The sequence below is a fragment of the Bufo gargarizans genome, chromosome 1, assembly GCF_014858855.1.
Source record: "Bufo gargarizans isolate SCDJY-AF-19 chromosome 1, ASM1485885v1, whole genome shotgun sequence".
NCBI lineage: Eukaryota > Metazoa > Chordata > Amphibia > Anura > Bufonidae > Bufo > Bufo gargarizans.
This window is the reverse complement of record NC_058080.1, coordinates 138,278,502-138,305,187: the sequence shown is the minus strand read 5'-3', so window position 1 is coordinate 138,305,187 and position 26,686 is coordinate 138,278,502. Positions and strand designations below refer to the sequence as shown.

Sequence of the window (26,686 nt, the reverse complement as noted above, 5' to 3'; positions counted from 1 at the left end):
ACAAGAAGATCGATATGGTTAAAACCTTGGTCGGGAGACGCCTCCTCGAAATCCAATTTTTGCGCTCTCCCATTTGAACCGGGAATTAATGGGAGTTAATAGGATCCCAGTTGGATAAGATCCTGGAAGAAAATAAAAAGAGATAAAGCTTTAGCATTTCCGCAAACTTTCAGGCCCAGATCTACCAGATTTCATACGCAGAGGGGAAGATCTTCTTTTCGGGGTCGTAATAGACAGGAACAAGGGAAGAAGTTTTGCTCCCGCTACCAGGACAAGGGAAAGAAGAAACCCTCTGAAGCCCCTGCCTCCAGTTCAAAATTCTGACGTCAAGCCTGCCCTCACTGTAGGCGCAAGGTTAAGAAACTTTTATACGAAATGGGAGAGTGTCACTTCAGACAACTGGGTTCAGAATATCATCAAGAACGGTTATTCACTCGAATTCGTTCATCATCCAAGGGAAAGGTTCCTGTTAAACAACACAGAGGATCCAAGAATTATGCCTCTTCTTCAGGAGTTCCTACAGATGAATGCTCTGGAGGAGTGCCAGAAGAGGAAGTATATTCAGGGGTCTATTCAAGAGTGTTTCCCGTTCTGAAACCAGACGGCAGGTGGCGCCTCATCATAGATTTAAGGTTTCTAAACAACCATTTAAAGAAGGTAAAATTCAAGATGGGCAACATACGATCTGTCCTGAGCATCCTGCAACCTGGGGAGGTGATGGCATCCATAGATCTAAAGGATGCATACCTTCACATACCTATCCACAAAGAATCAAGTAGATTTCTCAGGGTGGCGGTCAAGACTCTAGGTCAGATTTGGCACTATCAATTCAGACCTCTTCCCTTCGGGCTATCTCCGTCACCTCGTATCTTCACGAAGGTTGTGGTCGTCCTAATTGCAGCTCTGAGGGTTCAAGGTCTAAGGATAGAGCCATATCTGGACGACTGGTTGCTTATTGCAGCTTCCGAGGAGATTCTGAGGTCGGATCTTCACACTGCCCTGAATCTACTTCATCAAGTCGGGTTCATTGTTAACCTAAAGAAGTCTCAGCTTGTCCCCACTACGAGAATCCAGTTCTTTTGATAGACTCAGAAGTAATGAGGGTATTTCTTCCTCCTCTCAAAGTGGCTCAGATTGTTCAAAGAATTCAGTCGTTGATCTCTACAACGAAAATATCCATCCGTTCGGCAATGAACACCCTCGGGTTATTGACAGCTGCTATAGAAGCGGTTCCATGGGCGAAAGCTCATATGAGAGACCTGCAAAGAGAAATTCTTCACTGTTGGGACAAGAATCCCAAATCTCTAACCACTATGATGAAGATATCATATGCAACGCGCAGAGGGCTGCTTTGGTGGACAAGAGAAGAAAATCTGGAAAAAGGAAGAGAATTCCGAGTCATACAAAGAGTAGTGATAACCACAGATGCTTCCCGCAAAGGTTGGGGTGCGCACATGGGAGATTGGTGGATTCAAGGGGAATGGCCCTCAACCACGATGAGGAGATCCTCAAACTTCAGGGAATTGAAAGCCATTCAACTAGCCCTGCAGCATTTCGAACCTTATCTCTACCACAGAGCAGTTCTCCTGCAGACAGACAACGCAACGGCGGCATATTATGTAAACAAACAAGGGGGAACGCGTTGTCTCTCTCTACAGTCCATTTGCGACAGAATAATGTCTTGGGCAGAGCCAGTCCTACACAGCCTAATGGCAGTTCACATCAAGGGCTCCGAGAATGTCAGAGCAGATCGACTCAGTCCACAGAGGGTGTGTCCAGGAGAATGGGAATTGAACCCAAAATATTTCACCCAAATAGTGGAGAAATGGGGCCGTCCAGAATGGGATCTGTTCGCAACGAGGAAGAACAAGAAAGTCCTGAAGTTTTGTTCTCTCAGGAGAGCGGACAGACCCGACTGTCTGGATGCCTTCTCTCTGAATTGGAGCCACAAGTTTGTTTACCTTTTTCCTCCCATACAGGGGTCAAGTCCTGGGAAAAAAAGTGTGGGAACTCACCCAAGATCCACTGCAACCCCCCCCCCCTCCAAAAAATAAAAAAGCACAGAAAATCTAGCATGCTGTAATTTGTGTCGCTGCGGACTAAAAAATAAATTAAAAAAATAGCACTTTTAGAAAAGTTTGTCCTGGGATTCGATCTCATGACCTCTACACAGCAGAAGCAAGGCATATGCCCTCACAGCTATGAAAGCTGTCTAGCTTGCTACTTAAAAAAAATATATATATAAGACTTCTACTGTAGGTAACTTTGCCCACTGTGTATGGATGTAGCAGAGCTGGGTGTGTTGGGGCAGCTGTCATGTGTATGGTTGTACACTAGGTATCAGTACACAAGGTATCAGTAGAAGTATCAGAAAAAGAAAAAAAAACACTTTTAGTTTGTCCTGGGATTCGAACTCATGACCTCTACACATTACAGGCAAGGCATTTACCCTCACAGCCATAAAAGCTGTTGAGGTAGTTGCTTAAAAAAAAAAACTAAGACTTCTACTTATACCTAGTGTACTGATACCTAGTGTACAACCATACACATGACAGCTGCCCCAACACACCCAGCTCTGCTACATCCATACACAGTGGGCAGCTGTCATGTGTATGGTTGTACACTTGGTATCAGTAAACTAGGTATCAGTAGAAGTCTTATAAAAAAAAAAAAAAACACTTTTAGAAAAGTTTGTCCTGGGATTCGAACTCATGACCTCTACACATTACAGGCAAGGCATTTACCCTCACAGCCATAAAAGCTGTTGAGGTAGTTGCTTAAAAAAAAAAAAACTAAGACTTCTACTTATACCTAGTGTACTGATACCTAGTGTACAACCATACACATGACAGCTGCCCCAACACACCCAGCCCTGCTACATCCATACACAGTGGGCAGCTGTCATGTGTATGGTTGTACACTTGGTATCAGTAAACTAGGTATCAGTAGAAGTCTTATAAAAAAAAAAAAACACTTTTAGAAAAGTTTGTCCTGGGATTCGAACTCATGACCTCTACACATCAGAGGCAAGGCATTTACCCTCACAGCCATAAAAGCTGTCAAGGTAGCTGTTTAAAAAAAAAAAATAAGACTTCTACTTATACCTAGTGTACTGATATCTAGTGTACAACCATACACATGACAGCTGCCCCAACACACCCAGCTCTGCTACATCCATACACAGTGGGCAGCTGTCATGTGTATGGTTGTACACTAGATATCAGTACACTAGGTATAATTAGAAGTCTTATATATTTTTTTTTAAGCATTTACCTAGATGGCTTTCATGGCTGTGAGGGTAAATGCCTTCCTCTGATGTGTAGAGGTCGTGAGTTCGAATCCCAGGACAAACTTTTCTAAAAGACATTCTAAATGATCTCGTAGTGAAGGAGATGATGTCATTAGGGGGCGGGGCGCCATGAGAGGAGTCGCAGGCAGCGGCACCGCACAGACAGCTTCCTCTCAACTGAAGCCGCCCCTCCTCCCTTAACCTGCCCTGCACAGTGCGCTCCGTCTCCCCCTGTGAATCTGATTCAGCCGTGTTCTCCTGGCTTGAGGCTGAAAGGGAACGGCGTTCCTGCCATGAAAAAAGTGCAGGAACGCCGTTCCCATGCGTTCCCCCTCCACTCGACCCCTGCTCCCATACCAATAATACCTCAGATCATACCGAAACTCCTCTCAGAAGCACCGGAAGCAATACTAATAGCTCCATATTGGCCCCGCAGGGCTTGGTTTTCTGTTGTATCTCAACTTTCGAAAAACGATCACTGGACTTTGCCTCTGTACCCGGATCTTCTTCTACAGGAAGACCTTTACCATCCTCAACTGAACAAGTTGCATTTAACAGTTTGGCACCTGAAAGGGAAAGATTAAAAGAGAAAGGCCTTTCAGATGAGGTCATTTCTACTTTACTGTCCTCCAGAAAGCAGTCTACTACTGCAGTTTACAACAGATTATGGAGAAAGTTTTTCTGGTTGCAGGAAAAAGAGTTACTAGTCTCTACCAACTCCATTTTGCAATTCCTACAAGAGGGGCACGAAAAAGGCCTAAAGCCTAATACATTGAGAGTTCACATGACAGCCATTAATGCCTGGACAGATAGCCAATATGCAAGTGATGCTTTAATAGCTAGATTTTTCAGAGCATTGAAGAAGTTGAGGCCTTCTGTTAGACCGCCTATGCCCATCTGGGAATTATCGCTGGTTCTAAATAGACTTACAGGTCCTCCCTTTGAACCTATTGCCGAAGTGGATCTTAGCTGGTTGTCCTACAAGATCCTTTTTCTCATTGCCATCACATGTGCAAAGAGGCTAGGGGAGTTGCAGGATTTGTCCTCCAGAGAGCCATATTTGAAAATTTCGCCGAATGGTGTCAGACTAAGAACCAAGCCTTCATTTAGACCAAAGGTTACGTCTTCAACTAACATCAATAGAGAATATGTTCTTCCAGTATTTTACCCTGACCCTAAGTCAGATGAGGAGAGAAGACTCCATACTCTGGACATTCGTAGAGCATTAATTTGCTATCTTGAAAGGCTGAGAGATTTCCAGAAAGAAGAAAATTTGTTCATTTTATTCTCTGGTCCGAGGAAGGGTATGAAAGCCTCAAAAGACACTCTGGGTCGTTGGATTAAAACAACCATCTCGGAAGCCTACATCTTAGATGGTAAAGAACCGCCTCGGCTGTTAAGAGCCCACTCCATGAGAGCAACTTCTACATCTTGGGCCGAGAGACAGCAAGTTGATCTCTTAGACATCTGCAATGCAGCTTCCTGGACTTCATCTTCTACGTTTGTTCATCACTACAGGCTCAACAATGGACCTGAGAACTCAGCCTTCAGCACAGCAGTTTTGTCAGCAGTAAAAGAAAGCTTTCCCCCCTTTAATTTCTATGTTATATCCCTTCTGTGCTGCTGCAGGACGAAGAAGAAAGTCAGGAATTTTACTTATGTAATTGTACTTTCTTCGAGTCCGAAGGCAGCACACTAACCCTCCCAATAAACTTTACTTGCATGAGTTGGTCTACGTTATTACACAATTGATGCAGTGCATTGGCGTCTTATATAGAGTACCTAGGGTATTGTCAATTTAGTTAATTGTTAGTTTTTTTTCTAGGTGGGCGGTCCTATGATAGAGTGACAGGGATGGGAAATATCCCTTCTGTGCTGCCTTCGGACTCGAAGAAAGTACAATTACGTAAGTAAAATTCCGACTTTATGATGCTGGAACAATGAATACACTGCAAACAGGGGAATGTGCCCCTTTTGGGTGTGGACATTGTCCTTTGTCTTGATAGGGTTTTGTTACTACCTATATCAGCCCTAACTATAGTATCTGATATTTTTTGATCTTTTGTAGCATACCATTGGTAAGTTTTGAAATTCTTGTGTTGTTGGGTATGCCTTCTTCATAATGCCCCAATGTCTATTAATAACACTTCTGAATTTATTGATCCAAGGGTGATACTTCACTACAAAAGGGATTCACGTCTTTTTTTGTAGTAACAGGGATTCTGGATATCATTGATTCTGATCTCCCTAGTAGTGGCGTCCGAGACTATTCTGTCTACACAGTGAAAATGTGAGTAAGGTAAAGATTTTTTTACAGCAGGCGGATGATTACTTGTGAAGTGCAGGAGACTATTTCTGTTGGTTTCCTTGACGTACAAATCAGTCTGTATATGGCCTCCCTCATCTTTAACCCTTTCAAGACCTAGCCATTTTTCACCTTCGTGTTCACGTCTAATTTAGCAAATCTGACATGTGTCACTTTATGTGCTATTAACTTTGGAATGCTTTTATTTATCCAAGCCATTCTGAGATTGTTTTCTCGTGACACATTGTACTTCATGATAGTCATAAATTTGAGTCAATATTATTCACCTTTATTTCAGAAAAATTTCCAAATTTACCTAAAATTTTGATAAATTTGCAATTTTCAAAATTTTACTTTCTTCTTTTAAAACAGAAAGTGATACCTCATAAAATATTTAGTACTTAACATTCCCCATATGTCTACTTTATGTTGGCATCATTTTGTAATTGTCATTTTAATTTTTTAGGACGTTTTTAGAAGCAATTCTTAAAATCTTAAAGAAAATTTCCAAAACCCACTTTTTGAGGACCAGTTCAGGTCTGAAGTCACTTTGTGGGCCTTACAAAGTGGAAACCCCCCATAAATGACCTCATTGCAGAAACTACACCCCTCAAATTACTCAAAACTGATTTTACAAACTTTGTTAACCCTTTAGGTGTTCCACAAGAATTAAAGGAAAATGGAGATGACATTTCTAAATTTTACTTTTTAGGCAGATTTTCCATTTTAATCCATTTTTTTCTTTAACACATTGAGGGTTAACAAGCAAACAAAATTCAATATTTATTACCCTGATTCTGCGGTTTACAGAAACACCCCACATGTGGTCGTAAACTGATGTAAGGGCACATGGCAGGGCGCAGAAGAAAAGGAGTGCCATATAGTTTTTGGAAGGCAGATTTTACTTGACTGGTTTTTAGATGCCATGTCCCATTTTAAGCCCCCCTGATGCACCCTTACAGTAGGAACTCCCAAAAAGTGACCCCATTTTGGAAACTAGGGGATAAGGTGCCAGTTTTATTGGTACTATTTTGGGGTACATATGATTTTTAATTGCTCTATATTACGTTTTATGTGGGAAAGGTGACCAAAAAATGGCTGTTTTGGCACCGTTTTTATTTTTTACAAGATTAATTTTACAAGACAGGGTAGATCATGTGCTATTTTTATAGAGCAGGTTGTTACAGACGCAGAATGATATAAAATATGTCTACTTTCTTTGTTTGTTTCAGTTTTACATAATAAAGCATTTTTGAAAAATAAATTATGTTTTTGTGTCTCCATTTTCTGAACGCCTTATTTTTTTATTTTTCTGCTGATCGTCTTGTGCAGGGGCTAGTTTTTTGCAGGAAGAGTTGACGTTTTTATTGGTACCATTACTGGGTACATATGATTTTCTCATCATTTATTATTACACTTTATATGGCAAGGTGACACAAAAATATATATTTTTTGAACATTTTTGGAACAGTTTTTATTTATTTATTTTTACAGCGTTCACCTAAGTGTTTAGGTCATATGACATTTTTATAGAGCACATAGAGCACATCGTTACGGACGTGGCGATTTTTCTTATTTATTTAAGTTTTACACAATAATATCATTTATGAAAACAAAAAAATAATGTTTTAGTGTCTCTATAGTCTGAGAGCCATAGCTTTTTTATTTTTTGACTGATTGTCTTAGGTAGGGACTCATGTTTTGTGAGATGAGGTGATGGTTTGATTAGTACTATTTTAGGGGGCATACACCTTTTTGATCGCTTGGTGTTGCAATTTTTGTGATTTAAGGTGACAAAAAATAGCTTTTTTTTACACTATTTTTATTTAAAAAAAATTTACAGTGTTCAGCTGAGGGGTTAGGTCATGTGATATTCTTATAGAGCTGGTTGTTTTTTATGGTGTTTATCGGACGGTTGGATCATATGATATATTGAGCCGGTCGTTACGTACGCGGTGATGCCTAATATGTGTAGTTTATTAACTTTTTTTATTTTTTAATCTCTTATAAATGAGCGGATATAGGAAAAGGCAATTTATTTTATTTTTTATTTTCACACTTTTTTATCAAGTCCCTCTTGGATCTTGAAGATCCAGTGGGGCTGATAGCTGTACTTTACTTTGCAATGCTCTTGCATAGCAAAGTATAGTACGATCAGATTTTCTGATAGGTGGCAACACCGGACGCCTTTGCAAAGTGTCTGGTTGCAATGGCAACCATCGGGCCGCTGCCATCGCAGCGTGGCAGCCCGATGGTTGAGAGAGGGAGCCTCCTCCCTCTATTAACCCCATGGATGCTGCTGCCACAGCTGACACTCACTGCTGATGGCGGCGGCTCAGTAACAGAGCCACCGCCATCAAATACAGCAGGCGGACCGCATCAGGGGCAGGGGGAACAAATGGGGGCAGACTACATGGATGGGGGAAGGATACATAGATGGGGGCAGGCGGGGACAGATGCCGGTAGGGAGAGCGCCTGGCCGGCAAAGACGAAGGGCTCACGGGGGCGTTGAAGGCAGGGCGCACCAAGGGGGTGGGGGGGCGCACAGATTGATACAAGGGGCACAGATGTGGCCCACAGATCGGGGGGCACGGAGGACACACTACCTAATTTCAGGCTCCCATCTGCAGAGTGCAGATCAGAGCCTGGAACAGGCACTTTTACACTGCCGTGATCCGGTTGGTTAGTCTGCACAGATTAACCAATCAGATCGATCGCCGGCAAGGGACCACTCTGATTGGTCCCTTGCTGGCATTACTGAACTGTATGCTGTCCGTGACAGCAGCAGGACAGGGGCAGAAGCTTTAATCCAAGTGCTTTTCAGCGCTTGGATTATAGAGCTGCCATGACGTTTATACACGTGCTAGCTGCACGGGGTATGTGCAAATAGCACCTATATAGCCGTATGGCAGTCGGGAAGGGATTAATAATCCAGGTATCAAAGAAATTTATCCTCTCATCATCCCAATGTATGGTAAATTCAAGTTCTTTCTATATAGAATTTAAATAAACTGAGAAATCCAGCAAGGATTGAATGCCGCCCTGTCATACGCAAAAAATGTAATCGATAAAACAACGCCATAAGGCACAGTGTTTTTTTGTAAGATTCATTGCTGTAAATATATGTATTTTCAAACCAGGCCATATAACAATTTGCGTATGGCGGTGCGGCATTCGAACCCATCGCGGTTCCCCGCTGTTGCTAGAAAAACGTGTCCTGAAATAAAAAAATATTTTTCTCAATATGATTTCCAAAAGTCGCATAAAAAACGTCCTCTCCTGCGATGTATAGGAGGAGGATTTAAGAATCCACTCTACCGCTGCAAGGCCTTTTGTATGTTCTATGGAGGTATACAAAGGTCACCAACAGATCATCTCCCTGCACTGAAAAATTCTCTATTTCGCTAAGAAAATTATTAGTATCCAACAAGAAAGAAGGTGAATTTTTGGTTAGAGGTGTAAGAACCTTCTCTAGAAGAATAGCTGGTGGAGGCAGGATAGAGCCAGTAGAAGACACTATAGGGTGTCCCAGAGGGTGTGTGAGTGACTTATGAATTTTCGGTAAGGTATAAAAAAATGGTGTTATCGGATGTTGATTAATTAAGAATCTACATAATTTATTATCCAGCATATCTCTAACCTTGAATTATTCTATGATGTCAATGAGTTTTTGCTTAATACTATAGATCCGGATCCTGTCTCAAGGGTTGGTAGGTGTCCCTATCTGCCAATTGGCTTAAAATCTCTGCTACATAGTACTCCTTATCCATGAGGACAAGGGCACCCCCCTCATCACTTAATATAGGATGTAAATTGTTTTTTGTAATTTATTCATTTATTATATTTTAGGTCATAATATTTTTGTTTTCTTTTTCACAGAATGTGTGATGGACACTGAAATGTCCTTATGTATCTCCTCAGGTCTTTATGATTATATACTATATCACTAACAACTAATTATGTCTTGTGCCTTTATATTAGGCTACTTTCACACTAGCGTTTCACGGATCCGTTTGAAGGGCATTTCAAACGGATCCGTCAATAAATTGACTAAACGGAGCCAAACGGAAGCAATTCAGACGGATCCGTTTGTACGGATCCGTCTGTATTACAGATCCGTTTGTCACGTTGGTTTCCGTTTTGTCATCCGTTTAGCGTATCCGTTTTGGAAGGAAAAGCATCTCTAGGTTCCATCTTCATGTATTGAGATCTATAGGGTTGTAATGCTCCTATATTTCTCCATGGCTATCTTGTTGAAGTTCCAAAGCTGGTCCGACTTTGATAATGGACCACACCTTTCGGACTCTTGTACACGACTACATGCACTTAAAGATGTATAGTGTTCGTTAGCGGGCCATATGTCCCTGATGGTCATTGATAGTACGTACAGGAGTACAGAGAGCATCATGATGCTGACCATGTTGTGCCGCAAACTGGGCTATTGTCCCGCACTCATATGATCTATTAGTGCAAGACTATATCCCCGCGGGCAGCTCAACTTGCACAGGATGATTGTACACTATGATGCTGTGTACTCTCCTGCACACGATCAATGCCACTACGGGACATATGGCCCGCTCACGGACCGTATATCTCTTGTGGCATACAGTCGTGTGCAAGAGGCCTTTAAAGGGGTTTTCTCATCTCATACAATGGGGGCATGATTTCCCATGACCCGTTCTCTACCATGATTTTGAACTCATGCAACTGCTCAGGCGTCATTGAGTCCATCAAACCGATCATGTTTAGCCCATAATGGTAGTTATTCGCCAGCGGCGAATCAAGTCAGCACCAAACTCCATCTGATGTCGGGCAAAACCTTCTAGAACGTCGGAAACGACCTCTACAAGGTTCGCATAATCGGCTCGACTTGGCCTACCAGATCTCTGCGCGCTCACCATGGCTCTCAAATTTTGACGGAAACCTAAGAGCCTCTGTTGAGCGGAGGGACCTGGTAGGGGACCCAGATTATCCTGAGCCGATGCATGAGGGACAGGAGGGCTGGCACTGGCGATCTGTTCCGGTTCCGCCTCAGGAGGTTGGTCAGGTCATCGATGGTCGGAACCCCAAACTCCTCATCTTTCCTGGTGGAGCCTAGGGAACCCTGAAAAAAAGGAAATACTAAATTTAATGTAAATCCTAATACAAAATGCTAATTAAAACTACTAAATTCAATACTTACACGTCTACGACCGCCACGCTCATTCCCGCGGACTCTGGAGGCGACTGGGGGATCCTCGCTGGCGGCTCTAGGTGCAGATTGCTAATACAAATATATATTTTTTTTAGAAGACTGTACTTAAATAAAAACAATTTTTACGAAATATCTCTCTCTCTCTCTCTCTCTCTCTCTCTCTATATATATACTTACTTCTTGACAGCCCCGATCCGGGCTTGGTCCACCTCCCCTGGACGCTGGCGATTCCAGCACTGGAGCTCCGGCAGGTGAGCTGGCCATAGCTGGAGAGCCCTCAGCTGATGATGATGACGAAATCTATAATAAGAGCACATACTGATTAATGCAACGAATCAAACAGTAAAAACTCCAAGTGTTGATTTTATACTTACCGGCCACTGGATACGACGGCGCCTTCTGGGTGGGTTACTCTAGTCGATGGCTGTTGTCTTCTTTGATGACATCTGTACACAACAGAATACCAGAAAAAAAGCAGATAACGTTAAAGGAACTTGTAGAGCACGATCTCCTCATATATCAACATATTTTTTTTTTTTTTTATACTTACTTTTTAAAATATAGATATGGGCTTCCCCACCGCAGATGTCTCTTTCTCTTTTATATTTTTTTTTTGAACGACCCTAATAATAAAATGATTAAAAAAATTAATCCGACAGGAGCCATAATCCCCCCAAGTGCCATAAACACCCCGAGAGACAGCAGCCCCGCATAGTGCCAGCAGCCCCCCACAATGACATTAGGCCCCCAGTTCCAAACAACTTTCCCACAGTGCCCTCAGCCCCCCCAATGCCAGCAGCCCCCACAGTTCCAGCCACAAACACCCCCGCAGTGCCAGCAGCAACCACAGCTCTAGCCACAAACACCCCCGCAGTGCCATAAGCACCGCACAGTTCCAGCCACAAACACCCCCGCAGTGCCAGCAGCAACCACAGTTCCAGCCACAAACACCCCTGCAATGCCAGCAAACCGCACAGTTCCAGCCACAAACACCCCCGCAGTGCTAGCAGCAACCACAGTTCCAGCCACAAACACCCCTGCAATGCCAGCAAACCGCACAGTTCCAGCCACAAACACCCCCGCAGTGCCAGCAGCAACCACAGTTCCAGCCACAAACACCCCTGCAATGCCAGCAAACCGCACAGTTCCAGCCACAAACACCTCCGCAGTGCCAGCAGCACCCACAGTTCCAGCCACAAACACCCCTGCAATGCCAGCAAACCGCACAGTTCCAGCCACAAACACCCCCGCAGTGCCAGCAGCAACCACAGTTCCAGCCACAAACAGCCCTGCAATGCCAGCAAACCGCACAGTTCTAGCCACAAACACCCCCGCAGTGCCAGCAGCAACCACAGTTCCAGCCACACACGCCCCCCCCCAGTGCCAGAAGCCCCCCATAAAGGCAGCCCACACCACCAGTGCCAGCGGCTCCAGACACACACACCCCTTCCTAAGTGCCAGCAGCCCCCCCACCCTAGAAATAGAGAGATAGATAGATGGATAGATAGATAGATAGTAAAAAAAGAAAGATAGACAAACAGACAAAACTTCATACACTTACCAGTCTCACCAAGTCGATTATCCAAAATGGCCGACGATGAGGGGGAGGGACAGGAAGTTACTGGGCATGCGCAGAAACATGAACGGTTTCGAACGGATCCGTGTCAAAGCGGAGCCAGGACAGACGGATCCGTCCCCATTGACTTCTATTGTAACTATGAACGGATCCGCACGCCTCCGCACGGCCAGGCGGACACCAAAACGCTGCAAGCTGCGTTCGGGTGTCCGCCTGCTGAGCGGAACGGAGGCCAAACGCTGCCAGACTGATGCATTCTGAGCGGATCCTTATCCATTCAGAATGCATTGGGGCAGTACGGATCCGTTCGGGGCCGCTTGTGAGAGCCTTTGAACGGAACTCACAAGCGGAGCCCCGAACGCAAGTGTGAAAGTAGCCTAGACGTTTGCAATAATACTAATATCTATATTGATCTAATTCTTATGTACATTGTATCTTGTCTCGTTTATATTTGCTGTTAGGCTACTTTTATACTCGCGTTTGGTGCGGATCCGTCATGGATCTGCACAGACGGATCCGTTGAGATAATACAACCGTCTGCATCCGTTCAGAAAAGGATCCGTTTGCATTATCTTTAACGTAGCCAAGACTGATCCGTCTTGACCACCATTGAAAGTCAATGGTGTACAGATTCATTTTCTATTGTGCCATAGAAAAAGGATCCGTCCTCATTGACTTACATTGTGTGTCAGAACGGATCCGTTTGGCTCAGTTTCGTCAGACGGACACCAAAGCGGAATGGAGACTGATCGGAGACAAACTGATGCATTCTGAGCGGATCCTTTTCTATTCAGAATGCATTAGGGCAAAACTGATCCGTTTTGGACCGCTTGTGAGAGCCCTGAACGGATCTCACAAACGGAAAGCCAAAACGCCAGTGTGACAGTAGCCTTACCTGTATGTAACCTTGTGTATTCCCGCATGTAATCGTAGCCGCGTGGTTACTTTCTTTGTTTATATGTTTTCTTGACAACCTGATGTCACGGTTGGTGACGTCAGATCCGGCGGGCTATTTCAATTCAGTTAGTTATACATTTACCTATTTGATAAAGACTTGATTGTTGAGTCGAAATGCGTCACATTTGCCTCCTCTATGTGGCAATAAAAACAAGCATCGCATCTACTTTTGTGAGTGCCGGTCTCTTTCCTTTGTATATTGACGGGACGCCAACCCCAGACACGTGCACCGCGCAGTGGCAGTGTACGGAGTGCCGACTGTTACTCGGTGAATCATTAGTTAATGTCACGCAACTTTGCTTTCACCGTGCATTGGCTGGACATGTGCGATTCTGCGTTTGGTAAAGGGACCCTGTCACCATGAAAATGCAGGGCAATCTGCAGGCAGCATGTTATAGAGCAGGAGGAGCTGAGCAGATTGATTATTGTTTCATTGGGAAATATTCAGTAAAACTTGTAATTTATAAACTTGAACCTGCTCTTTCTATACTTAGGGGTCATATGGGCGGTCCTACTGATTGACCTGTCCCAGTCACTGATAAGACCGCCCACATCTTCTAATTAATAAATTACTGAATCTTTCCCCACAAAATGATAAATCAATTTACTCAGCTCCTCCAATTTCACTGCAGTTTTATAGGCTTTGCTTTTACAGCGTTCCCTATGCGGTATGATTGACCTGTCACCTTCATTCTCCAGGTCAGTATAATTACAGCGACACCACATTTATATAGATTTTTGTGTGTTTTGATACTGAAAAAAAATAAAAAAAACTGAGAAAATAATTTTTTTCTTTTAATTGCAATATTCGAACCCCATAACTTTTTTATGTTTATGTCTACTGAACAATATGAGAGCTTCTTTTTTGCAATCTGTAGTTTTTATGGATACCACTTTAGAGTGTGTATGACTTTTTAATCACTTTTTATTTAATTTTTTGGGAGATTTAGTGAAAAAATATCAAATCTGCCATTATAATATTTTTTTCCAGTTACAGCATTCACCATACAGGATAAGCACATTTTTTAACTTTTTTTTAAAGTCATTATACATGGCTATAACAAGAAGTCATTAGATTGCTTTTCCAATACATTGCAATGGATTACCACTCCAATGCGTTGCAGATTCGCTATGTTCTTATAGAGCCCTGCCACCTGCAGGGCTCCATCGGAAATACAGCTATAAAAGCCTTGGTTTCCTGAGAGAGGCCAGGGTTTGTACATAGAAGCCACAGCTTCTCCGATCTCTGCACAGGGAAGCTGTTGAAGTCCCGGGACAGCAGCGTTCCCAGGGAAAGCCACTTAAGATACTGTTGTCACAACTGACAAACACTGATTTTAGAAATGAAAGGGGTATTCCCATCAACAGTTTTCATACTTACCTGCGACGAGCACGATGTTCACTTCCTGGATTCGGCTGGGCGGGCTCAGTCAGCTTGATTGATGTCTCCTCCCGGCCGGGCTGCGCTCTGTCTTCAACGCGCATGCCTCCGGTGACATATTCCTGGCCTGTATAGTGCAGAGCCGGTGTGCGCATTCGCGGCTCTGTACTATACTGACCAGGAAGAAGTCATCATGGCGCATGCGCGGCGGCGTGCGCGTTCAGGACATTGCGCGGCCCGGGCGGGAGAAAATCTTCAGTCTTTTGGGCAAGCGCGGCCACGGGATTCGACAGGCGAGGGGTGGCTGTAACCAGGGGAGACAAAAGACAACAATCAGGTAAGAGGGGACTTATTTTCTCAAAAAGGGTGGGAATTGGGTAATAAAATGTATCATTAACAGATTTAACAGTGATCATTGTGATGGGAATACCCCTTTAACCCTGGATGTCTGCTGTGCAAAACAGCAGTAACTTGATGGTCATCACCTGCCATACATGTATGGCGGTGGTTGTAAATGAGAGGGATTGGGAAAGAATGATTTTCTTCAAATTTTATTTGGATTTGAATCGGTCAAATCAGTCATTCAAGTAGATTTTGGTAAATTTGACCCGAACCGCAAACACTCTCCCCCTCCTTCCCCGTCCTTCTCTCTTGATTCTGCTAAAATGAATCACAAATTTATTTATTTTTTAACCCAAACTTTTTGTAAACTTCAGGACGAATTCCCAAATTGATTTGCTCATCCAGGAAGACTTCCAGAACGACCTGCGTTTATTCCTCCAGGATTACCACCACTGCAGTCACTGGGCATGAGTTTTTCTGGTACTGTGGGCCATGCGGGTTCCCCTCACATTTCATGGAATTGCTTTTACAACGGTTTTTGCCTAATTTCAGCATAAATGTAAATATAGATAAAATGATTTACGGTATACACTGTTACATACATCACGTCAGAATAAAACAGCTTATTGTATTCACCAGCCGTCAAATACATGTTTTATGTCCTTATGTGAACTGACTATGTAAGAAAGGGGACAGGTGCAAGTAATGGGTATAAGATTCCAGCTGTCACTTACAAGAATGTTCATTAACTCTCAGCATGCTGGAATGGGAATAAGCTTCAGAAGGAAAATTCTTCTGAATATAATATTCTTCCCTTGTCCTTTCTTACGTACTGTACCTCCTGCATTCCCGGTCCATGTCACCATAATTTGGGCATGTTGCAGTCATTTCCTGGATGTGGCATCATGCTGCAACCATGCTATTTACCATACATTTTGTACAAGTTGCATGGAGCTGTAGCACAGTATCAATAAAAGTCAATTGGGGTAACTTACTAAGGCATTTCACATGCCAGTCTTAGGGCATGGCTACATGGGCGATTTTCGAAGTATCGCAGTGTAGCATGGGAGCCATAGAAGTCAATGGAGTTGCATCACTGGGGTTGCAGTTGTGGCAAACGTGTGAGCCGTGCTGTAACCAGAGCGCTCTGGATCAGGTTTTCATTCAGAATATCTCTGTGCTTTGCTGCCACCATGATTCACCGTAAGGATGGTATTGGGTGGTACCTGGTTTCCTCCAAATACGACAGTTTCTTATTGAGAGCAAAAAGTTCAATCTTAGTTTCATCAGCCAGAGAATCTTGTCATTTATAAACAGCAGGCACGCTTTTATGTGTCTTCTACTGAGGAGAGGCTTTTTTATGGCCCCTCTGCCATAAAGCCCGGATTGGTGGAGTGCTGCAGTGATGGTTGACCTTCTGGAAGTTTCTCCCAACTGCACACAGGATCTTTGGCGCTCAGCCAGAGTGACCATTTGGTTCTTGGTCACCTCTCTTACCAAGGTCCTTCTCTCCTGATTACTTTAGTTTGGTGGGGCGGCCAGCTCTAGGAAGAGCAGTGGCGCGCCTAGGTTGTTTGGCACCCGGGGTGGGTCCTTTCTCTGGCACCTTGCCCCCCCAATACTAAAAATTGTACCTCATCACAGTATTTTTGTACAGATGTGTGCCCCCCAACAGTAGTTATTCTCACATTGCGCGCCCTTCACTGTTGTAATGCCCTCTTTGTGCACCCTTCACAGTAATAATCCTAATTGTGCCCCCTCATAGTAATAATCCCCATTGTGCCCCCTTCACAGTAATAATGCCTTCTGTGCCCCCTCCATAGTATAAATCCCCATTGTGCACCTTAATAGTTGTTCTGCTTCGCGTTATTGAACTGGACGCTAGTCAGTAGCTCTTCTCCCTGTGGTTTTAATTGTCCCCGCACATGTCCTTAGAGTGTATGGAACTGCACTTGCCTTACGGTTAAAGATATAAAAGAAGTCTGACTTTGCAAGGGATCTGTTGCTCTATGAAGCACTGCATACATCTTCACTGCCCTTTCTCTCTTGCCAGTGGGATACACAGTCACTAAACACAGGCATGGGATTCAGCCAGTTCCCTCAGGTTCTCCAGATCCAGTTGTTAAAATTGCAGCCGGATCGGAGAACCGTGTTACCGGCTGAATTCCAATCCGCTGCTCTGGTGGTGGCAGGAGAAGATGAGCGCTTCCATTCCATAGTTTAGCTCCTTAGGCTTTTTAAAAAGTTGGGTGGTATGTGTGGGTAGTGTATATATGGTGTATTTAGGTGTATGTGTGTGTTGTGTATATATATGGTGTATGTACATGTAAACATGTGTTGTGATTCCGCGTGTCCGTCGTTGAGTAGGGAACCTGTTAAAAGTTTGAATCCAACCGCTGACTAAACAGATTTTAGAGCATGATCGGGCACTCTTGCCTTGTCCACATACTTCAGTGCAATTAGACATTACTGAGGAGAGGGGCTTCTGTTGCTCCCTGCCCTGACCTTTCCTGGGTTCTACAGTCTCTAGTGGGGCAGGAGCAGGGCCAGGGTGCAAAGCTGCAATATGTCTCTCACTGCCACATTCTGTACATTCTACTGGTATTTTGCAGTCTTTGGCAATGTGATAAGTAGATCCCCAGCACTTGAAACAGATGCCGTTTTGTTTAAGGAAGGACATCCGCTCTGCAATGGGTTTGCTTCTAAAGCCTTTGCATTTCTTTAGTGGATGTGGTTTTTTGTGTGTATTGGGCAATGTCTATCAGGCTTTTCTATGGTGTGTACCTTGTAGGTGCTTTTACAGTCTGTGACTTTTGAAGGTACAGCTGTTTTGTGTGTGGATACACAGGTCCTACCGTGAGGTCTGTGAGGTCTGTGAGGTCTGTGTGATTGATTGACGCCGGTGGTGAGGGCAAAACTAGGATCACTTCGGATTTTCGCTTGCTGTCGGACAAACCTAGAAAACACAGATAAAGGGGGAAAAGCGACTCCATAATCCTCTTTGAATTTACCTCCCACAGACATCCACTCGTCTTGCAGATTTGAAGGTAGTTTCTCTACTATGGGATTAGTGCCTCCAGCTGTATCTAGGTATGAAAGTCCTGGCAAGTAGCCATCCTCTTTGGCATATTCTATCTCTAGTAGAAGATCACTTAGTTCTTGTAGCCGCACGTTGTCTCTGTAGCCCACTTTAGGAAAGACTTCAAGCTTTTTCAACAGTGCTCCTTCTATTACCTCTGGGGATCCATATGTTTCTTCTAGTCTTTTCCAGGTCATGTTGAGTCCTGCTGCAGGGTTGAACAGGTTTGCTCTTCTCATCCTTTTTGCATGCTCTGCTGACTCAGTACCAAGCCATTTTATCATTAAATCGAGCATCTCGGCTGGTGAAGAGTCCAGTCCTCCAGGCATTCAGAAAGGAAGACTTCCATGCCCAATAGTTTTCAGGACGGTCATCAAATTGGAGAAAGCCTGAGCTAACCATTTGCAGATGAGCTATTTTGTGACATCCACTGCACATTGTTGTTCGCACATATAATCTTTAGGTTGAGGTTGTGGGAACACTTGTTTTTTGTTCCTAGGGGGTTTTGGTGCTTTATTCTTGTTTTGCTGGCAGCCGCTGACCTCATGTGGTTGATTGGGCCAGCCCAGGGGCACTGTCGAATCTCGGCCTGAATTCCTTTGCTTCAGGTTTAAGAGACGGTTCCTTTGTGTGCGCATCAGTAAGGGTCTGGATGTACTCACTTGTACGATCTACAGAAGATAGAGGTTTTTCTGGAACCTTTGGGTATTCAAATGATTTTTTACTTCCTGACCGACTTGTTCCCATGTAGGCAGCGGCCTCTGCTTCAGCAACTGCAGCTAAAGTCTGTCGCTGCAGGATGAGCAATTTTGATTCTAACTCCGCTTCTTCTTGTGCTATGACAGCTTCCCTAGCTGCTCTCTCTTGTGCTATGGCAGCTTCCCTAGCTTCTCTCTCTTGTGCTATGGCAGCTTCCCTAGCTGCTCTCTCTTGTGCTATGGCAGCTTCCCTAGCTGCTCTCTCTTGTGCTATGGCAGCTTCCCTAGCTGCTCTCTCTTGTGCTATGGCAGCTTCCCTAGCTGCTCTCTCTTGTGCTATGGCAGCTTCCCTAGCTGCTCTCTCTTGTGCTATGGCAGCTTCCCTAGCTGCTCTCTCTTGTGCTATGGCAGCTTCCCTAGCTGCTCTCTCTTGTGCTATGGCAGCTTCCCTAGCTGCTCTCTCTTGTGCTATGGCAGCTTGCCTAGCTGCTCTCTCTTGTGCTATGGCAGCTTGCCTAGCTGCTCTCTCTTGTGCTATGGCAGCTTGCCTAGCTGCTCTCTCTTGTGCTATGGCAGCTTGCCTAGCTGCTCTCTCTTGTGCTATGGCAGCTTCCCTAGCTGCTCTCTCTTGTGCTATGGCAGCTTCCCTAGCCTCTCTCTCTTGTGCTATGGCAGCTTCCCTAGCTGCTCTATCTTGTGCTATGGCAGCTTGCCTAGCTGCTCTCTCTTGTGCTATGGCAGCTTTCTTTGCTGCTAACTCCTGCATTATCAAGGCTTCTTTTTCTGAGTACTGTAGCTGCACACGGGCAGCTTCTAACTGCTGAGGACATCTTGCTATATCGTGAAGATCTGGACACCTGCGATTGTGCATCGACTTGCTGGGCACTGGGGATGTTCTCCCTGCCTTGCTGTGTTGGCAGTAGCGTGTCATTAGCCTGGTACTTTGTTCCTGATCTTAGACTCATGCTGCAGCAATGGCGTCTCCGTTTATTCCAGACCGCCACGTGGGTGTCCTTTTACTGTTCTGCTTTGCGTTATTGAACTCCTGTATAACACTAGTCAGACCGTCTAACAAAAATTCAGAAGTCAAGAAACGTGAGACATCAGATCTGTATGTATTCTTTGTTCTGAATGACTGTAAAACTACAACATAAGCACAAACAAAACATATGTGTCAGCACATTAAACATTATACAACAGCCTCATTCCATCAGTGAGAGTACTCACGGACAATTCCATCATAAGTCCAGGAATAGCTCAGAGCTCCACTGAATGCTGCTTGCTAGCCAGAAGCAGTCACGAAATAGAGGATAGAAAGTTCTAGGTTAAAGGTTACTGTCTCTCTCTCTCTCTGTGAAAATTACCACTTCCTGTAAAGTCCTGGCATAATAATAACTAACTCTGACCACCAGGTGGCAGCAATGTCAAATTAACATCACAGTTTAATCTATAACAGTACATTGCATACATTTGCTTTAACAATATGGGCAGAACAATAGTAGTAATGCCCATTGTGCCCCCTTAATAATAATAATGCCTGATAGTAACACATCTCCTTTTTTCTAATCTGTTTTTATTTTTTGATTGCAGATTTATTAATTCTGTCTGGTGAACATGATTATGGGGGCGGTCATCTTGCCTGAGCTGTTCTTAACAGCATTCACACAGCATTAAAAAAAGCCCCATGGTCCATAGACACAATGCTCAGGACGGACTTCTATAGAACAGTTTTCTAGACATCCTCTGTGACCTGTGTAGAGGACATTGTACAAGGAAAGAATAGATAAGCTTTGACAATCGCCTATTGTGGATGGTGGATCCTGTCTTATCTTTTGTTCTAATTCTGCCTGTAATGATTTTACCTCTGTGTATAAATAAGCAGGTAACTGCAGTAAAGTGATCTGTACAGACTAAGTGGTGCCTATTATTATGGTTAGTGGCCAGTGCAAAAACTGCAGGGTTTTATGTTTTTTTGTTAAAATATGGATATTGAGATAGAAAATTCAAAATAACATCAAAAATTCTTTCAAAAATATGTTAAACATACAAACATGATTTGTCAGCTTTGGAATAATCTCCCAATAAATAAAATCATACTACACCAGTAGGTCCACAACAATATAAGCTTGGAGATATTACTCTTCTGGTCATCTTCAGACCAAGATAACCAAGGGGCTGCATCCTCTGCTTATATAGACACCCTATCTACCAATACATTATATTAATTACATGAATCATACAGCTAATGAAAAACGTTGGGGTTTTCATTAGCTATAAGGTTACTTTCACACTAGAGTTTTTTGCAGATCCGTCATGGATCTGCAAAAACGCTTCCGTTACAATAATACAACCTGCTTGCCTTGAATCCGAACTCCCTCAGACACAGCCTGAAGAAGGGCCCACAATTGGGCCCGAAACGTTGTAATAAATGTTCCACTGGTGTTGAAATTTGAATGAATAAAAGCAGAGTTTTTGAAATAATTCCTTTGGCGTTCTGTCTCAAACTTAATAGACAGGACAACCACATGCATCCGCAATGAACGGATCCGGTTGTATTATGTTATCTATAGCCATGACGGATCCGTCTTGAACACAATTGAAAGTCAATGGGGGATGGATCCGTTTTCTATTGTGCCAGATTGTGTCAGAGAAAACAAATCCGTCCCCATTAACTTACATTGTGTGCCAGGACGGATCTGTCTGGCTCCGCTTCGCCAGGCGGACAGCAAAACGCTGCAGGCAAAAAGAATGTCTATCCCCTGCGGTGCGAAGAGGCGGCAGCAGAAGAGACAGCGGCGGAGGAGACAGCGGTGGCAGAAGAGGTGAAGGCGGCGAGCAGAGAAAATTGGCCTGCGGCTTGAAGAAATGTTCCCGGCTGAAAAAATGAAAGAAGACATTGCGGTCAACTGCGTTCCAGCGGCGTTAGAAGTGGAGCACCATGGAAGAACTGCTCAGCCAGATCATCAGAAGAGCTAATACCGTTGGGGGGGAGGAGTGGCTGCGCAGTTGTCTGGTTGAGGCAGTGCCGGAGCTGGAGGAGGAGGGGGCCTGCATTGCGATCTTCAGATGAAGGAAGAGGCGTCGCGACCCAGGAGAAGGAGCGGCGCAGAAGATTTTCGCAGAGCCGGAGCTCAGCGGAGAGTGCGTGCCCAGCGCAAACCCGGAAGTGAGGCAGCAGGGCGGGCCTCGTCATCAAGAACCGCCGAGCACTTCAAGAAGAAGGAAGTGGGCGCGGATGGCTTACTCGCCGTCAAGGGACCAGAGCTATGCAGTAAGTGGGCGCCGGCGGTCCCCTCCCAGGCAGGTGGTCTCACAGCCTGGTGTTGAGGGGATAGCCAGGCTGCCTGCTGAAGACTTGACAGAACAGGATCTTTTGGATGGACGTTTTTCGCTCTCTTGTGAACGTAACTAACTTGTATTTCATTCATTTATATCCCAGCTCATTCTTAGCTTTTGAAGTCCAGGGGTCGGTCCTATCAGTGATTGACAGCCTTCCCTCTATGACTGTGTATACAGAGAGAGCTGTCAATCACTGATAGGACCTCCTGGACTTCAAAGCCCAGAATGAGGAGGAATATAATGAATAAATCACGAGTTTTACTGACTCTTTTCCCAGATTAGTCTGCTCAGCTCCTCCTGCTCTAGAACCTGCCGCCTGCAGATTACACTGCATTTTCATGGTGACAGGTTCCCTTTAAGACATGTTGCCTCAAAAGGACATTTATTTTGCTGTACTTCAGTCATTTTGCCTGTTCATCCATGAACTATATACATTGTGAAGAAAATAAATACTGTAAACCCTGTTTTGATTTTTAGCTCCTTTTCTTCTTTTTGACTATTTCCTGGTCTGCAGCCTGGGGCCATGCATCTAATGAGGCTTGGTCAGTCAGGCGTAGAGCCGCTAGGTGGCGCTGTTGCCCGTCAGTCCTGGCAGTACGCGGCTTCTCGCTGCACCTGTTGCACCCCTAGCCCGACACCTGACACCTCAGCATCTGTAGGAGCCCCGGGCGCTGGCCACAGGCTGTGGAGGAGAGCTGCTCTCAGTCTGGGGTGGCAGGGTGCAGAGACCATGTGACCTCCCCGGCTGGAGGGAAGACCCGAGCTCACACTTCCGCAGCGGCAGCTCTGAACCAGCAGCGGAGGGGAGAGGGTGGCAGCACCAGGAGCCCCGGGCAAGGTACAGTGACAGCACCCGCACTAATGTCGTGTGGCTGCACCTGACGTTACTGGCTCCGGGAGGAACGGGCGCAGGAATGTCTGAGGTGTATTGTTCTGAGCTTTAGCATGCGGTAGGTAGAAGAGCAGCTGTACCACACCAGTACTGCTCCCAGTATACCACTACTGCTCCCAGTATACCAGTAGTGTTGTGCTCCCATGTACTGGATCCAGTGTGGTGTTAGTCGCTTCCTGCTGCCCTCAGGTTACACTGGTAGAAGAGGAGCTCTACCGGGCACTGTGAGGGGCAGTTGTGACAGGCTGCTGATGCTGACACATTGCAATGCTGAGTACTCAGGGGTACTTTGGTACTGTTTAAGGGCATTTGTAACTGGCACTAGGGACACCTGTGCCTGGCACACTGTGGAGTGGTCTGTGGCTTGCACTGTAGGGACGTCTGTGGCTGGGCACTCTAGGGGCGTTTGTGGCTGGCACTCTAGGGGTGTCTATGGCTGGCACTCTAGGGGCGTCTGTGGCTGGCCACTCTAGGGGCGTCTGTGGCTGGCCACTCTAGGGGCGTCTGTGGCTGGCACTCTAGGGGCGTCTGTGGCTGTCCACTCTAGGGGCGTCTGTGGCTGTCCACTCTAGGGGCGTCTGTGGCTGTCCACTCTAGGGGCGTCTGTGGCTGTCCACTCTAGGGGCGTCTGTGGCTGTCCACTCTAGGGGCGTCTGTGGCTGGCCACTCTAGGGACGTCTGTGGCTGGCACTCTAGGGGCGTCTGTGGCTTGCACTGTAGGGACGTCTGTGGCTTGCACTGTAGGGACGTCTGTGGTTTGCACACTAGGGGCGTCTGTGGCTGGCCACTCTAGGGGCGTCTGTGGCTGGCCACTCTAGGGGCGTCTGTGGCTGGCCACTCTAGGGGCGTCTGTGGCTGGCACTCTAGGGGCGTCTGTGGCTGGGCACTCTAGGGGCGTCTGTGGCTGGGCACTCTAGGGGCGTCTGTGGCTGGGCACTCTAGGGGCGTCTGTGGCTGGGCACTCTAGGGGCGTCTGTGGCTGTCCACTCTAGGGGCGTCTGTGGCTGGCCACTCTAGGGACGTCTGTGGCTTGCACTGTAGGGACGTCTGTGGCTGGCACTCTAGGGGCGTCTGTGGCTTGCACTGTAGGGACGTCTGTGGTTTGCCCTCTAGGGGCGTCTGTGGCTGGCCACTCTAGGGGCGTCTGTGGCTGGCACTCTAGGGACATCTGTGGCTGGCCACTCTAGGGGCGTCTGTGGCTGGCCACTCTAGGGGCGTCTGTGGCTGGCCACTGTAGGGGCGTCTGTGGCTGGCCACTCTAGGGGCGTCTGTGGCTGGCCACTCTAGGGGCGTCTGTGGCTGGCCACTCTAGGGACGTCTGTGGCTGGCCACTCTAGGGGCGTCTGTGGCTGGCCACTCTAGGGGCATTTCATGAACTATGGTATTTTTTGGAAGATGTATGAGGTGGTCTGGAAGTTAGGGCTTATACACACGACTGGTTTTGACTGGCACTCTAGGGACGTCTGTGGCTGGCACTCTAGGGGCGTCTGTGGCTTGCACTGTAGGGACGTCTGTGGCTGGCACTCTAGGGGCGTCTGTGGCTGGGCACTCTAGGGGCGTCTGTGGCTGGCCACTCTAGGGGCGTCTGTGGCTGGCCACTCTAGGGGCGTCTGTGGCTGGCCACTCTAGGGGCGTCTGTGGCTGGCCACTCTAGGGGCGTCTGTGGCTGGCCACTCTAGGGGCATTTCATGAACTATGGTAATTTTTGGAAGATGTATGAGGTGGTCTGGAAGTTAGGGCTTATACACACGAATGGTTTTGGTCTGCATCCAATATTGTGGGTCGGAAGAGGACCAACTCACTTCAATTGGACCACAAAAGATGCGGGCAGCACTACGTCCATTCCATGCCATCCGCAAAATTATAGAGCATGTCTTATTCTTGTCCGCATTACGGATAAGGATAGGACTGTTCTATTAGGGTCCGTCTGTTTCGTTCCGCAAAATGCACACGGCCGGTATCCGTGTTTTGCGGATCTGCAATATGCGGACCGCAAAACAGCCAACGGTCCTGTGCATGAGTCCTTAGTATGAATTTCTAAATTCTAAGATGTCAGATATTTAGTTATATTGATGTGTCACACCACTGAGATATTTTTAAGTTTTATAGCTTGCTTAAAGGGGGTTGTCTCACTTCAGTAAGTGGCATTTATCATGTAGAGAAAGTTAATACAAGGCACTTACTAATGTATTGTGATTGTCCATATTGCCTCCTTTGCTGTCTGGATTCATTTTTCCATCACATTATACGCTGCTCATTTCCATGGTTATGACCACCCTGCAATCCATCAGTGGTGGCCGTGCTTGCACACTATAGCACTAGCCTACGTGAGTTCTAACGGTCTTGGCCACCAGAGAGGCCGGCACTTTTTCCTATAGTTTTCTAGCATGACCACCGCTGCTTGTTTGCAGGGTGGTCATAACCCCTGGATACGAGCAGAGTATAATGTGATGGAAAAATGAATCCAGCCAGCAAAGGAGGTAATATGGATAATAACAATACATTAGTAAGTGCCTGGTATTAACTTTCTCTACATGAAAAATGCCCTTTGCTAAAGTGAGGCAACCTCTTTAACCCCTTAAGGTCACAGTCTGGTTTGCTAGTTAAAGGGCTTTGCCCATCTCGCACATTGGTATATCGCTGGGATATGCCATCAAAGTCAAATAGGTGTAGGTCCCACCTCTGGGACTCTGTCTTTAGAATGGGGCCCGCCAAATTGAAGGAGAGCATGCTGCGCAACTGCAGTGGGCTCTCCATTCACTGCTATGGGATTTCCGAAAACAGCAGGGTAAGCGTGCCTAGCTATTTCCGGAAATGTCATAGCAGTGGATAAGAGTGCACATTGTGCATGCACGGCAGCCTCTCCTCCACTGTTGGACTGCCGGCGAAGCTTCTTGCAGGAGCCTTAGGCTGGGTTCACACCACGTTTTTCCTATCTGTTTAATGTATACAAAAAACGTATGCATTGAACGGATGGCATACAGTGGCATCCCTTCACCATAGAGTTCCATTGTAAAAAAAAAAAGTATACATTAACATTAACGTATATGTTTTTGCTACCAGGCTCTGCAGGATAGAAAAGCATGGTGTGCTACGTGTTTGTATCCATTTTTTCCCAACGTACTGTATATGTTAAACAGATGGCAAAAACGTGATGTGAGCTGTTTTTGGAACTCCCATAGAGGTGATTGGAGGGCGGCCGTGCTTGTGCAGTCTGCTCTCCATCACTATGGGGGAGACAGGTGCAGGTCCCACCTCTGGGACTCCTTCCTATCTGACATTGATGGTATATCCCAGCAGTGCTTAAGATGGGAATACCATCTTTTCCTTTTCATTATTTTATCTTTGCTTTTCAGGAGCCATAACTTTTAATTTTCCAACATTATTATTCTGACATAGCCACATGAGGGCCTGTGACTGATATCCGTTCCATTCACTTGGATGAGGTTTACAGAAATCCATGTTCTTCTCGCCAAAACAACCCCACTCAGATTGGAACTGATTTTCAGTCTGTGACAAAATCTACTACATGCGAAAGTAGAGTTGCTATAATCCGGCAGGCAGTTCCGTTGCCGGAACTGCCTGCCGGATCCGGAAATCCCTATGCAAACGGATATCTTTTTTTTCCGGATCT

The 26,686-nt window shown here is 45.5% G+C and overlaps 1 protein-coding gene across 3 annotated transcripts in view; it reads left to right on the top strand.

Annotated features, from left to right (window-relative positions):
• Window positions 1–22,753: 22,753 nt before the first annotated feature.
• Window positions 22,754–26,686, top strand: part of TEC (tec protein tyrosine kinase) — a 127,917-nt gene continuing 123,984 nt past the window's right edge. For 2 of the 3 annotated variants that reach the window (XM_044293457.1, XM_044293385.1), the window contains exon 1: window positions 22,979–23,110. In XM_044293457.1, coding sequence (XP_044149392.1) covers window positions 23,106–23,110 — 5 coding nt within the window. In that variant the 5' untranslated portion in view covers window positions 22,979–23,105. Of the gene's footprint in view, window positions 23,111–26,686 lie in introns of all 3 variants that reach the window. The other variant, XM_044293539.1, reaches the window with a different exon arrangement.